The following is a 16,426-nucleotide window of genomic DNA, read 5'->3' as shown; positions in this document are numbered from 1 at the left end:
GTTGTAGCTTAACTACTGGAGAATGCCAAAATAAATGGCGTATTTCAAAAGACACTACCTTATTCTCAGGTCAATAATTATTATAAAGCAATCATTATTCGTAGGATGTTTATCACACTTGAATGGTCAAAGACATAGCTTATAATAAGTATCTTTAGAATCATCTTCAAATGTGTTAATCTTGCCGATTTTTTGAATAATAAAATGCCTAATTCTTGTCAAATTTGGGATCACAGAGATTATCAATAAAATTTTTTATCTTAAATATTTTACTAAAATTATCTCGTCATAAATTATACTAATGGTTTTATAAATGCGATTAAAAATTAATAAATGTAAAAAATCTTAACACCACTGCACATGGATGTACTGAAATATGACTATATTCTAAAACATTAGAGCGAGAGGTTTAAAAGAACACTATTTTATGTAATAACAAAACTTTATGCAGTTATCAAATGTTTAAAATAAAAAGAATAATAAGGCTTCAAAATTATATAAATATATTATCTACAACGTTTAAGGAATGTCCAGGATCATGCTTTGAAAATACAATAAAAGCTCAATTTTGACCTACGCTGAGCATGTCCGCCCTTAATATTATGGAGTAATATATAAGTATGTACCTATATGAACTGCTTACACAGCGCCTTTCAAGGAAACTGTGAGGCAAAGGGCAACCACTGTTTCTGAGGCCGCTCTTCAAAATCAAAATTGTGGGGATGGAAATATCAAATGCTAGTTTTGATTTCTGGAATCTATTACAAAAACTTATCATGCTTCAGCAGTATCAGTATCAGTACCTAGAAAATTATGTTTGTTATTAGTCGCCTTTGACTGATTGCTGAACATCAAAAAATAGAATTAATACGTTAAAAATTTCGATGTTTCAATAATTGCCATTATTTATAGAAATTGGGAATGAAATTAAAAATGAATTATGAGACCCGTAGCAACTGCTCCTCTTGCCCCCCCCCCCTGCTGATATGTCCTTGGTATAAATACATATTTTTGTAATTACAGGTTTCAATGATGATGAAGTATACATCATTGGGGAGAAATCCTCTCCACGATGGATGTTTTATTATTCCCATTATGAATGTGCCAAATTTTCCTTGGGCGTATGTATTATATGAACATATTTTATTTTTACCATGTTTTATCCTAATATGATCGATCATATCCGTCGGTGTTTTGTAAAAAGGGCGAATCAACCATTTTGGCGAAATCAAGATTTTAATGAAAATACAATATGTACCCTAATAGCTTTGTTGTGTAAAAACGGCGAATTTGTATCTCCACAGGAAAGTTTTTAAAAATGATAATCGTAAGGGCGAATATTCATTTAGTATTACGAATAAAAAGCGAATGTGACATATTAGGCCTTTTAAAATATTATATAATAATGCCTATTATAATGACAGTATTCTTTCTAAGCTTTATTATAAACTTGTTAGATATTTATAATCATCCACAGGTAATTAACAAATAAATGTCAAAAGTTAAAAATCCTCCTCCTGTTAAATAGGATTTTGGTTAATTTGCCCTTTTTACAAAACACTGACGATATGGACCTCCACAGAGTGGAGGTTTGTATTTAAGGATTTTTTGTTTTTGCGGGAAATGGATTTAGCCACTTGCTCAACTTATTAGGTCCATACTCTGACTCCAAGCACAAATTGAAAAACAATAATATATTATTGTGTATTTTGCCAGACCAAGGATTCGAACCAGGGACCCACGACATTAAAAGCCGACGCGTAAGCCGTGAGCCGTAAAATCATATGCAAAAATATTCTTCTTTAAAGGGATTTTTTAAATAATTAGTTTCATTGTACGGATTCGGGTGAGAGACATTTTAAAGAGATAAAACTTGAAACTAAGAAATGAGATTGAACTTCGCAATAATCACAATTGCTAGGAAAAAATAGGGTTGTATTGACAATAAATTTATTAATAAGGTTATTTGCATTAATTCAATTGAGTATTTTCATGGATCTTTCTACATGACGTGCACAAAGCAATACTTCTGCAGATATGATTGGTTGTAGTTCTATTATCATCAATAATATTGATGATAATAGAACTTGTTAATAGAACTTGAAAATAGAACCTGTGTATAAGAATTTGTTGGAACTTTTTCAGACGTATGGCAACATTTATCAGACGATATCATTCTTTAAAATGGATGCCAAGCGAAAGGAGAAATACATTGATATGGCGGCAAAAACCATTGCCGACTCCATAACTAATTATTCGTATGAGAAAGAGTGCTCTTGTGAATTGGGATTTATGGATCTGTTCCCTCAGGTCACTTGTGAAACAACCTCAAGGGTCAAAATCACCGTAAGTACCGACATAATTTATTTAAATAATTTTTCAAGGTTAGGTAAGGACATTCCCATTCCCACCACCTTAAACGTTCCGAAGATATGAGCTTAAGTTTCTATATTCACAGACACTTTCTATGAAATCAGACATTTTATTTCAGACTGCAGTCTTTCGTATGAAATGTTCAAATTGGTCACTTATTAATTTTGAGCGCAATGCAGAACCATAGTTACAAACGTTATCTTAAGTCCACCGAAAAGGATTCCTTAACCATAGACTACTTGCACTTCTCTTAAGACTATTTTAGTTAAGACAGATGGTTCTGCATTCCGCTCTTCTTAGCCTTAATTAACTTGCTAAGTACCAATATGATGCCTCATTAATTTTTTTTTTCCGACCATATCCGATCCTAATAGGATCATATGGGCCTCCACAGAGTAGAGGTTTGTATTAACAGATTTCGTTTTACGAGAAATGGATGTCAGCCACTTGCTCAACTTATTAGGTCCATACCCTGACTCACACACAAATTGAAAAACAACATGTGTACTTGCCAGACCCAGGATTCGAACCTGGGACCCACAGCGTGACAGTCCAACGCTTAAGCCGCGCAGCCACCTGTGACATTAATTTAGTACGCCCTTTATTCCAATTGCCAAACCAATTCTATAATCTCAGCGCGGTGCATTCCACTCATTATGGGTACACTTGAATAAAGCGCTGAGCTATTGATAATACCGGAATCATCATTTCTTCATTTTGAAAAGCCTAAACTGGACCTGGAACCTTATAATAGTGTTAATATTCCAACAGTTCCATACTATAGAGCACAAAACATACAATACTCGTATCAATTCAAGAAATTGAACAAAATAATAATCAGTACTTACTAGTGATTTTTTAATTCATATTGAGACCTCAGATAATAAGGCATTCATCCTCGGACACTGTAGTATTAGATTTATTTTTGACATTTTATAAGTGTAGAGCTGATCTCTGCACCCTAATCCCATTAGATTTATTTATTGAGACCCTAAATCTGGAATCGAATATTATTTAACAAAATGGTGAAGAAAACCTTCTTGAAATGAAGCCTAAACATAATATGAAACTGAAGTAAAAAGTCTACTAATTTTTCATACAAGCTTGAAGAGTTTGAAAATAAGAGTCTTGAGGGTTAGAAAAATGGTACTTTGAAACTCGCTTTACCAATTTTGGTAAGGAAACTTCACAGAAAGCTCCATCTGGCAGATAGGGAGCTTCTTCAACATCTTGGGATTTCATTGTACTGGTGTTCACCCACACACATAAAATAATATATTTGTTTTTCTCTTTTCAGAAATGATAACCTTATTAACGAATAATTCAGGATATGGATCATTACAAAGAATAAAATTACATTCATCATTTATTTTTCTAAAATGTATACCTACGATTTTTTAATAATAGCTATATTACTATTTTTGACAATAAAAAAATATAAGATTAAATAATAAATGATGTTTTTTATTATTATTGACATATATAAATGAGTCATCGAGTCACCAAAACCGCTTTTTAGCATGGAAATGTAAGAGGAAAATAAGAGGGATATTTAACCTTATCCACTAGCAGCTAATTTTTACTAGGTAACTTTACTAGGTACCAACTTGTAGGCCAGCTATTTTTGGAATAAAATAAATCCCTTGAAAAATATGAAATAGGAACAGAATGATGAATATATGTGAAAACTTATCAAATCAACATGTTTCTCGAGTTTATTGTGAATATTTTCACACTAAAATGATAAATATTGTTTAGAAAATATACACAAAAAGTTTATTCAGAAATTATGACGTTTACTAGAACTCGCGAGTTATTTCGTCCCACGGCACTGATCAGGTGTCCAGGGTGGTTTCTGCAACTCGATGACTCAAATATTAGTAATAATTATTTTTATCAATCTTTCCAATCCCAGAAAAATTATCTAAAATTAACTAAAAGATAATATTTTTAAGGTTATAATTAAACGCCAGACTGTTGATGTTTTTAACCGTCAACCCATAAAAAAACACATAAAATTGGTGGACGAATCGAATATCCTAAGAACACTTCTGCCCAAATTATTCTTAGTATGGGTTTCTACAATTTGTCAGTTGTTTTTTTTGCCAGCTCAGGTGCGAAGGTACTTATCATAATTATCTTGCGAAAATAATTTTAGCTGAGCGGGGTATTGCAAAGAATTGATATTCGTATGTAGCAATTAAAATTCTCGGGTGACTACGTTTATTGTTCTTTTTATTGCAGCAAATTTTTTTGTAAGCAATAGTGAAGCATTTTATACAATGCGTGCAAATACATATTTTAATAATTATATATCTAAGAACTTTTGCGTAGGTACGTTGATACCGCCTAAACCATGGCATCTTCAGATGATCCAAGGCCACGAGGCCTGAATCGTCATTGGGCGGATTCATGCAGACATGATCAGATCGACTACGATACAGAAATTTCTAGCCCGTAAGAAATATCATTATTTCGAAGCGCAGTCATATCTAATTCTGAGGTGCGCAGATGGTTCAGTCGGCATGCGCCGACGCATGCACAAGAGACCGCCCGGTCGCTTCGAGCGATTTTGCGAGACAGATTGATTCGTTTTTCCGCTCTCATGTCGGTCGCTTGAAACCGCCGCACTCCATGAATTATTTATTTTTTTAAATATGTTTTAGACGCTGTATTCTTGACTGTAAATGTATTCTGAAAATAAAAAGCCCTGTCACCGCAATGGGAAATTTTTTTGAATAAATTCAAATGAATAGTCTGTAGGTAGATACAAGTTTGACATTCTGTTCACGTATTATGATGACGAAGAGTTTTGGTTCTTGGAGTAAAACATGCAGAGTTGTTCGAGTTGGATTTACCCAAGGGTCAAAACCTCCTCCATGCAAATAACATCATATTAAAATGTAGTTTTTAAATAATAGTAATTTGGTTTCCAAAATTACTTAGTGTTTTATCAAAAACTATTGTGATATTTCAGCCAAAATACATAGTACAATGCACAAAATGTAGAATCGAGTGCGACGATGGCATCGCATGCACAAGTAAAATCATTGCCAATTGAATTGACACATTCAGTTCGGATGCGATGATCGCAAAAATAAAATTGCCACTAAGTACCCACATGGGTAATTATTATTTTATTCCATCATGCATTACATTGAATAAATGATGTGTTATTTTGACAATAAAATTGTTCAATAGTTTGTATAAAATAACACCAAAACATCTATATAACAAAAATTCCTTGATATTACCTAATAACGTGTCTTATAGCAAATTAAGATTAAATCCTTATTTCGCTGTACCTATCTTCACATGTTACTAAAGTTCATTTACATTACTCATTTTTCATAAACTACACAGGTATGTCAAATTATTGATGCATTTTTAAATTAAAACATGTTGCAATATTTGAGTTCGACCCTGAAAAAAAATGACAAAAGTTGTCCACGCCTTAGTTATAATAATTATAACTAGCTGAGCCAGCTGGCTCTCGCCAGTCTGTCTCGCTAGGTCTTCCAGACGGCTTGGCGGTGTTGGATTTTAATATAATTGTGAAGTATGCATAGAGTTTTCCCTTCGGAATTGATTTTCATTCACCTCAAGACAGTTTGACATTGTGCTGATTTGTCAGTTTTACGATTTTCAAGTCGTCACTGTCAATATAAATTTGGGGTCATATGCGTAGTCTATTCTGGAGTCTGGCCTTCACAATATCGTCCGACACCACCTCAGGCTGATAGACCAAGTAGAACAGCTTGCAATCGCCGATTGCGACCACTGACATTTTAATAGAATAAAATATGTGTAGTTATATAAATGTTTCGTTAAAACACATGCATTTAATAATGATAAATAATTATACATCTCATAAATTCGAATATAAAGCAATGTATGTGATTATTATAAAAATGGTGATCCAATATAACATGAATATTAATCTCATTTAGATAATAAAAGGTTAGCAGTATATAAATAATAAATGCTTGCAGCCGTTGAATAATATTTAAAAAATCAAATTTTGAATTAAAATTTAACCTTAAATAACATAGTCTTCCGGTGCGGGACATTCATATCGAAACAAAATTTATTTTGGGTATTATAAATAGGTAGAGGTATATAAAATCACAAATAAAAAAAAATATAGCAATTTATATGACCAAGTAGAGTAGAATTAGGTTGGGATAACCTTCATCCAGCAGTGGATTGATCCTGGTTGATGATGATGATGATTTGATGATGATGATGATTATGATGACGATATGAATATGTAGATAAATAACATTAGCATTTTTAATAAATATAGAAATTCAATACTGTCAAGAATCAGATTGCGGAACCCTTCATCCAGCAGTCGATTGATCCTGGTTGATGATGATGATGATGATGACGATATGAATATGTAGATAAATATAATAACACCGATTTTGATAAATACAGCAATTCAAATGACAGAAAGGAGTAGAATCAGGCATGGGAGGCCTTTATCCAGCAGTGGATTGGTTCAGGTTGATGATGATGAGAATGATAGAAATAGGTATAATATCACAAATTTGTTTAACTGCTAGTAGTAGAATCAGGTTGTGGAACCCTTCATCCAGCAGTGGATTGATCCTGGTTGATGATGATGACTATATAAATATGTAGATAAATATAATATCACAGATTTTGATAAATACAGCAATTGAAATGAGAGAAAGGAATAGAATCAAGCTAGGGAGGCCTTTATCCAGCAGTGGAATTGTTCAGGTCGATGATGATGAGGATAATAGAAATAGGTATAATATCACAAATTTGTTTAACCGCTAGTAGTAGAATCAGGTTGTGAAACCCTTCATCCAGCAGTGGATTGATCCTGGTTGATGATGATGACTATATAATATAAATAATATATATATAAATATAACAATTCATGTGTAAGTAAGGAGTAGAATAAGGCTGAGGAGGCCTTCATCCAGCAATAGATAGGTCAAGATTGATGATGATAGGGACGATAAAAATAGGTAGATATTATACAATATCACACATTTTGATGACTATAACAATTCGTATTAATTTCTTTCATTGTTTGCAATCGCAACTTTGTTAGTTTAATATGACTATATTCTGATCTATGGAAATTAGTAGCCTAGGTAATTATTCAATAAAAAAAGATTGAGTGAACAGCCACAAAGAAGTATTTAAAAAAATCAAATTTGGAATATCACGTTGACACCCCGGAAGTCCGGGTAGGGAGGGGAGTCGGGGCCGCACAGCCCGATCCGATCTCCGCGCTCGACTCTCCGGTCGGCCAGGCGTCAATTATGCCCTGATTAGCGTGCTGTCGGTCGATTCGTGTGAGTCACACGACCAGCTTCCACCCTTCGACTAGCTCAGTGGTTGAAATGGTTTAGGGCGGTCAAATGAAGCTGGGTTTCGGTGTTTCGGTAGAGCACGTTCAGTGTAAGGTTAGGTTAGGTTAGGTAAAGATGCAGGATTGACAGTTGATTATGTTGGATCTTCCCAATGAAACACACGTGGTTCGTAGCACAGAGTTTTATATTTAACAGTTAGGTTCACAACAAAAAAAAAAAAAACATACATCACACAATATCAATTCACATTAACACAATTATGAAGTTTAACACGGTTTATAAATTTTGAACAGCCCTAAATTTATTAAAGATGGGCGCCGTAGGCTGTCAATTAAAATCTAAGGACACAGTCCGTCTTGTTTCGGAGACTCAAGCCAACTGCCTCGCCAGCCTGGACACCTACCGCGTGCCGTCCCTGTCGCTGTCCCTCTCAATCTACCCCTGAACATTCACCCCTCTCTATCATTCTCGCCCGCGGCGGGTACCTTCGGCCTTTACCTGCTATGGGTTTTTTTCCCGTCAGGTAGCCGTGTTACTGAATTCGGGGAATTGGGCTCAAAAGGAACAGCATTAGGTATATTTATTCCGCTAACAAATAAAAGTACAGAGCATTCCACGTGATCGAGCGGCGACAGAGGGAAATCCGGCTGGGCGGACTACAAGAAACATGAATGTGGCATCCATAACTTCGCTCGTACTTTACCCTTAAGGGGTCCTCCATTCACGTATAAACGTGGAGGTATCAATATTATCTATGAAATGGCGGACAGTGGCGAACGGCGCTGTCAGAAGATATTATACGTAGTGAATTGTACCAAGATTATGGTTTTTTCACCAGAAAAAAGTGCGCCAATGCCTACATTACGATATTTGAATAAAAATAATCGAATTCATTTGTCAAATAAAGGATTAGAAGGTCTTAAGCGACGAGGACGTCATTCTGTGAGGCGTAAACAGTAAATATGGCGATTGTATTGGATAATACTAAAATATCGGATAGAAACGTCACGTACATGTAAAATAATGGAAAATTTCTGAAATGTGTTCAATTGAATCGGTAGATGAATCGGTAGCGCAAATTTCGAAGTGAAGATGTAAAAATAACAATAAAATGTCGCTTAAATGAGCTGTTGGTGCATTTTCCAAAATCTCTTAGGATAATAATATATAGGAGATTTCACAAGAAGATAATAAATAAGTAATGAGGTTGGTATTAAGGAATAAGTTGACCTACATTACAAATATACACATTAGTAATGAACCAATATGTCTCAAAACATATGGTTAATTAAATACTAATATCTATCTCAAGTATGTACGTTGTTACCAAAACTACACCATAAAATTAATGCCTGAATTATCCATCGGAAATCTTAAAATAATCAGAAGCAGTTTAAAAAGAATAATTGTTATTAGTCAGCTTCAATAGACTCTCAGTTTGGCTCATTTAAAGATTTTTATTGAATTCATAGCATACTAATCTCAAAATAGCCATTTCTGGTGAGAGTGAATATAGTTGCCTTATTTAATATGTCATCAGCCAGCGCTCGGCGTATCAGCGCTCGAAATAGAAAAGTATATGTAGACCAGAACGCTCAATAATTTCCTGATTTTTATGAAAGTGAAAGTTTTTTTGTTATATTAGATGACCTTAGATGACCAAATACAATAACAGTCTCTAAACATCTGATATGCACTACTATACTAAAGGTTTGGGCAATAGGCAAATAGGCAATGTTCTACAGCGCCGCAGGCGAAAAAATAATATTTCTACGGAACATGCTGTCCAAAATAGTACATATTACTAATATTTTTCCTTCCTTTATATGCCTTTGGCATATAAGCAGTGCATAGTTTGTCTACCTCCGAGAGAGGTCACTGCTTTGTACTTGAAATAAGTATTATTTACAATGGTTTAATTAGTTCAAGTAGTACTAAAATACAACAATATCCACAGACAATGAGAATGTCGAAAGGCAAATCCTGGAATACCTACGAAACCCAATTCTTATAGAATGGTACAAATATTAAGATTTCCTAACACACCAGAAAATCTTCTTATTGTTTGACATCACTTTATTAAAAAGTGTAAATTAACGTAGGTACCTAGGTAATGATTTTCATAATAGAAAATGGTACTGATAATAATTATACCTATATAAAAATAATGTAGGTATATTAATTTGGTAAATTATTTCATTTGAGTGATTTTTTGTGGTTATATTAATTATTCATATCTGTTGCATTATTATAGTTGTTAATTTAAGAGCATATACTTTCTTTATTCGCTCTGGTTGTTATAGATCCACCAATATTACTTGTCAGTTGAGTAATGGCGCCACATGTCATGCTAACATTAAATTTGACTTATTATCATTCAATACTTTTATTATTGTAATGGGGTTCTAAATTCGAACACCTGACGATTTATGGTGTAGTACGTATTATAAAACATTGCACTGTATTCATAATATTACATTAGAAGCGATGTTGTTATTCCATCTGAGTGCAACAGTTTATAGTAGAAGATTTTACTTGCAAAGAAGAATGTGGAGCATTGGAAATAATACTGCAGACTACATTGATTACCTATAATGAGGCCGGTATTGTGTTTTGGTGCTGAATAGTGGACTGTTCTCTCCGAAAAGTAATAATTGTGATTCCTCTTCATCTGATGCAAAAACTATAATTAAAGATGAAGGGCATGCAGAAGGCTGGCGGCATATCTTACTTGCTCGTTAAAATTCAGAAGCTACCAAACTTGTTTGATTCATGCATGGAATCTTGCCAACTGCAGGATAATACATGTTTACTGACTGATACATTTTCATACTGTGAACTAAAATCCATGCACGTGTAAACAGGGTATAATACGTTGATACGGGCCTTTCTCTGTCGAGGAGAATGGTGAAGGCCGTATCACTAGCAGGCCAGAAGCGGGGTGGAATGAGAGAAACGCACATGTATGCTGTTCAGGCTGGTGTTTATTATATTGTCGCAGTAAGTTATTTGCAGGGTTCAGGGTATTGTCGTTGGCGGTTGCAGACGTGGTTTTTGCTGGCTATTGGCTTGCTGAAGGCTGTTTTTCTCGGCTGAAGGCTGAAGATGCTTATGCTTGGGGTCCGAGGCAAGAGAGTCAGGGCTTGCGGTTTGCCGATGCCGTCTTTTGAATGGGGATTCAGGCATTAATTTTATGGTGTAGTTTTGGTAACAACGTACATACTTGAGATAGATATTAGTATTTAATTAACCATATGTTTTGAGACATATTGGTTCATTACTAATGTGTATATTTGTAATGTAGGTCAACTTATTCCTTAATACCAACCTCATTACTTATTTATTATCTTCTTGTGAAATCTCCTATATATTATTATCCTAAGAGATTTTGGAAAATGCACCAACAGCTCATTTAAGCGACATTTTATTGTTATTTTTACATCTTCACTTCGAAATTTGCGCTACCGATTCATCTACCGATTCAATTGAACACATTTCAGAAATTTTCCATTATTTTACATGTACGTGACGTTTCTATCCGATATTTTAGTATTATCCAATACAATCGCCATATTTACTGTTTACGCCTCACAGAATGACGTCCTCGTCGCTTAAGACCTTCTAATCCTTTATTTGACAAATGAATTCGATTATTTTTATTCAAATATCGTAATGTAGGCATTGGCGCACTTTTTTCTGGTGAAAAAACCATAATCTTGGTACAATTCACTACGTATAATATCTTCTGACAGCGCCGTTCGCCACTGTCCGCCATTTCATAGATAATATTGATACCTCCACGTTTATACGTGAATGGAGGACCCCTTAAGGGTAAAGTACGAGCGAAGTTATGGATGCCACATTCATGTTTCTTGTAGTCCGCCCAGCCGGATTTCCCTCTGTCGCCGCTCGATCACGTGGAATGCTCTGTACTTTTATTTGTTAGCGGAATAAATATACCTAATGCTGTTCCTTTTGAGCCCAATTCCCCGAATTCAGTAACACGGCTACCTGACGGGAAAAAAACCCATAGCAGGTAAAGGCCGAAGGTACCCGCCGCGGGCGAGAATGATAGAGAGGGGTGAATGTTCAGGGGTAGATTGAGAGGGACAGCGACTTTTGCAGTAGGTAAATGCAGTTTTAGTTAAAAAGCTACTCACTAGTCACTAGTACTAGTGTTTTATTATCAAAATATTATATTATTGAATATAAAACAAACAAAATAGAAAAGAATTATTGTGTACTAATATAGGTAGGTACTTTTACTATACTAGGACACAGTAATAATGTTTAAATATTAATTTTGATTCATCAGCCAATTTCAATCCACCGCAAAATAAAGACCTCCACAAGCTTTCTTTGACTATTTTCGGTTAATTACTCTTCTGCTTAGATACCCAAAAAACAATGTTGTAGGTAATGTTTAAGTTTGAAATTGTTATATTATTTGATATTAAACAAATATCCAATAGAAAACGATATGGATATATCATTATAATAATTCACTGTTTCAATTATTTAGATGAGAAAAATTGTATGTAAATATAAATAAACTTAATTTAAATAAATACCCAGCAGAAAACGACATATTTTAATTAAATATTATTACCTATCACTAGAAAACAAATTGTTTTGCAATTAAAAATGTACCCACCTAAAATATCCGATCATGTCCGATCCTAATGAGGCCCCCCACAGATTGGAGAACAGGTTTTGTTTTTACGAGAAATGGATGTCAGCCACTTGCTCAACCTATTACGTACGTACTCTGACTCCGAGCACAAATTGAAAAACAATTTGTATCTATTTTTCAGACCCATGATTCGAACTCGGAACCCACGATGTTATAGGCCGATGCTTATACCTATAATAATATGTTTTAACTTCAAAACATTATTTTATTTTCGGTACAGTATGACACATTTTGATTAAATTAGTCTTGTACATCGATAATAACAACTAGGCAGTATTTTCATGTTTAAATTACAAAATATTTTATTATTTAAAAGGAAGGACTTACCTAGCTAGCAAATACAAGAGAGTTTATTTTATTATTCTTTTAGTTAAATTCTTACTAATTACGGAATAATATTTATGACTTAAGAAAGTGAAAAAAATCATTTTTATTACCTACACTATTTTGCTTGTAATCCTGACCATGCGGTTGGTTGACTAACCAGTTTTTGAAAATAGACGCCTCATACAATGCAAGATAAAGTTTGAATTATGTAAAAAATTAGGTCAGAGGGTATTAAACAATAATTTACCAGTGTATTAGTAGTGTTATTTTTAATTTATTTTTTCCTGGGAACTCTGGAATTGAATAACAGCATAATTTAATTAGATATGTATCATAATAATATATCTACCTATCAAAATATTACTAATAAGGCAAATTTTCTGATCCTTATTAATTTATCGTTTACAAGAATTACATTAAAACAACTAACTATAGTGGAACCAATTAACCCTGAACACGTGCAGATAATATCTAGTGTGCAAAAATTGCGCAAGGTGAATGTTATTATCGTTGCGGTTACTATTCTCAACCACCACTTTTATCAAGCCCGATCGATTTATTTTGCTCAGCGTCCTTTCGAATAATGTCTTGTTTTCTATCAACCTCACACTAATATGTAGCAACAAGCTAACGGTGCTCCAGTGCCCCCCACTGTGCACCAGTTAAGAACCACTCCAACTGATTTAGGGTGTTAAAAATATATATTTATTTATGTCTGGCGGCATTGCAAAAAAATTATGTATTTCTGTATAAAAGCATGAACTTTGGCGTGATGAATAGGCATATCCTAAGGGTCATTTTGAAGATATTGAGCAGCTTCAAAATTCACCGTAGAACCTCTAAATTTCAAAATGCTGGAGGAAATGTAACTTCTACAAATAGTGTCTGATTTAATTGATTTTTATGGTGCTGAATACAATTTGAAGTTAAATTTCATATTTCGCAATTGGAATCCCATAAAATACCTAGATGGTGACCATAATTTCAATTTTCTTAGAATAATATGCTATTCATCATGGCAAAGTTCATACATTTAAACAAAATTGGAAATACCCACACTTTCTTTAATTTGAGTACTTATAAACAGTTCTCACTGTAAATAATAATACTTTTTATATGATCATTTCGTAGGAAAACAGGGTAGAAATGATGATTAAAATTAATGCAATACCTACTTATTACACTAGATGGAAAAATATCTTCAAAAATATGTTTATGTATTTATAAACATTTTGTATTTTAAAAATTTCAATAAATACAGATTAATCACTGTTTTATAGTAAGTAGTACTTTATATCCTTGATATCACTCTATAACTGCCCTGACAAACTAAATGTGTTCCATTGTACTACTATCTATAGTCTCTTCTGAAGCTGGCTTATTGTCTTGGTTGGTTCTTGTCCCATATTGTTATTTATTATCTATTATGGTTTGGTTCAGGCAGGGTTTCATTAAATTATAAAAACTTACTAACTCCATCTGCAATTTGTATTCTTAGTTATATTATAAAAACAACACCATTATTTGTAAACTGTAGTCTTAGTTTGATGAACACAAGTAGATATGACTGACCACTTTTAGTGTTCACCATTTATGTCGGATCTCCAGAGCCTACCTCCACCCTTCGCCACTGGGATATGGCATGCATATCTGGAAATTAAATCTGTATAGGTATGCCTTGCCTGATTAAGAAGTTGTGTACCACCATATTAGTGAATCAATTAAGTAATTTTTAAAATAATTTTAAATAAGTCAAAGAATTTTTTACCTCCACCCTTCGCCACTGGGATATGGCATGCATATCTGGAAATTAAATCTGTATAGGTATGCCTTGCCTGATTAAGAAGTTGTGTACCACCATATTAGTGAATCAATTAAGTAATTTTTAAAATAATTTTAAATAAGTCAAAGAATTTTTAAGTGGACTCTCTTTTATATTAAATTTATAACTGACTAATAAGACGGTTCTCGTGGTGCAGTGAGTTCTGGGTTCCCAGTGACGACATAAAATTTATGTGTTTTTCTCAAAGCCTTGGGTGTCTGTGATTGTTCAAAATTACTAACAACCACCTTGTACGAAAAAGCAAGGGCATGGTTATTAATAATTAAAAAAAAAAAAACTAACTAATAATTGATTTTTGATTGGATTGATAATTAGGGCAAATGCTGCCTATTCTGACAATGCTTCTGTACAGTTGCTAGTTATGGTACCTAACAAGATCATACCATAATGATAAGCTTCAAGAACAGATTCTTACGGTGGATATTTGGTGTGACTTGACCAAAAATGAGGATATATCAAAGTGGATCATGCAGCCTCTTATCACATCTAAGATAAAGTTGAAGCATTGAACATAAGCGTGTCATTGTATCTGTCACTTGATGGACATTAAAAGTATAAAATTATTATTGATCAACCATCATACATGATTAGAAAACCTCTAATATAATATACGTATTAGAATTTTTTTTTTTGAAAAAATATGACGCATGACGGAAGTTGAACCTGTAACCACTGTATTCGCAGCAATGTGCTTTCAATGTAAGTTCAATATAAAGAATGTTATATTCTTAAAAGTTGTGAATTATTCGTTGAATAAAACAAATCATTTTTTATAAAATAATTATTATGCAATAACAGTAATATTAAAAGTAAGTACAAAATAAATCTTTATTATTACATACCGATGTTCTAATGTCAATACCCCAAACACAAACAAAAAACAAAAATGTTACACTCATTTTAAGCGTCAATTACATTGAGCTACTTTACGAGCTGTTTGTTGGCGAATTTAAAAGCGGGCGATTCAGCTACTGCGATTATGATGATGACACACAAAACTTTCCATTTGCTGAGAAACCACAAGCTAGCGACTATTTTGACAGAACGTAGTTCGTTTTTTTACCGGGAGGTTGCTACTGCGCTCTACTGCGCAGACGCGTAGGCCCACACGCCGGCGTGTAGCGTGTAAAGTTGACCGGCTTCCAAATTTTCTCGGTAGATTGTTTACAATTTGCTTGTTAGCTTGTTCAATGATTACACTGGGCGACTTTACAGGCAGGTTGTAAATTCGCCAAAAAACTGCTTATAAAGTAGCTCAATGTAATTGACACATTAGTAATTTCCCATATCTGAACATTGCTGGAGTAAACCTGTAATAGGTGGTATTTTGCCTCATTGCGCTGTGAAGCGTGCTGCATGACGTGTTGATACCAGATGGAAGTCTCCCACAGGAGACCACCTCAAAGGACAGACCGAACCATCAACTTTCCCTTACACCACAGTCTACGTCCACTCTTCGCGGTTCTCGCAACCCTCGGCCGATTAGAGCCCGCCTCAAAAATCACATGACGCCGCCTGACAGTTGGACGCGCGCGAAAAATCTCTCTCTCTTACATCAGGCGCCGAACCAACAGCATCGACCGCAAAAGCTCTCTCTCGTATCGGACGTCGACCAGCCAGCATCTCTCTCACCTCGGACGCGAAGCCAAGACAGCATCTCCAAGTCTCGAGCAACAACCAGCCAAGAAGACCGCGTCGGCACCAAGCAAGCATCAAGCTAACCGCCTATACCCTGCATAGCGATATAATAAACTGCCAGTAACAACCTCAACGTGCGTTTCCCTCAATTCCACCCCGCTTCTGGCCTGCTAGTGAAACGGCCTTCACCATTCTCCT

General features: G+C 34.4%; 1 protein-coding gene across 2 annotated transcripts in view; it reads left to right on the top strand.

Annotated features, from left to right (window-relative positions):
- The window catches only part of LOC147067418 (apolipophorins-like), a 98,536-nt gene extending 94,708 nt beyond the window's left edge, over window positions 1-3,828 (top strand). For both annotated transcript variants that reach the window (XM_085953941.1, XM_085953940.1), the window contains 3 exons: window positions 1,024-1,121; window positions 2,146-2,346; window positions 3,671-3,828. In XM_085953941.1, coding sequence (XP_085810067.1) covers window positions 1,024-1,121; window positions 2,146-2,346; window positions 3,671-3,676 — 305 coding nt within the window. In that variant the 3' untranslated portion in view covers window positions 3,677-3,828. The remainder of the gene's footprint in view (window positions 1-1,023; window positions 1,122-2,145; window positions 2,347-3,670) is intronic.
- The last annotated feature ends 12,598 nt before the right edge of the window (window positions 3,829-16,426 follow it).

This window comes from Rhyacophila brunnea, unplaced genomic scaffold, assembly GCF_057557595.1.
Source record: "Rhyacophila brunnea isolate RB1 unplaced genomic scaffold, BYU_Rbru_1.0 scaffold_4, whole genome shotgun sequence".
Lineage (NCBI taxonomy): Eukaryota > Metazoa > Arthropoda > Insecta > Trichoptera > Rhyacophilidae > Rhyacophila > Rhyacophila brunnea.
This window is presented reverse-complemented; position numbering and strand designations above follow the sequence as displayed.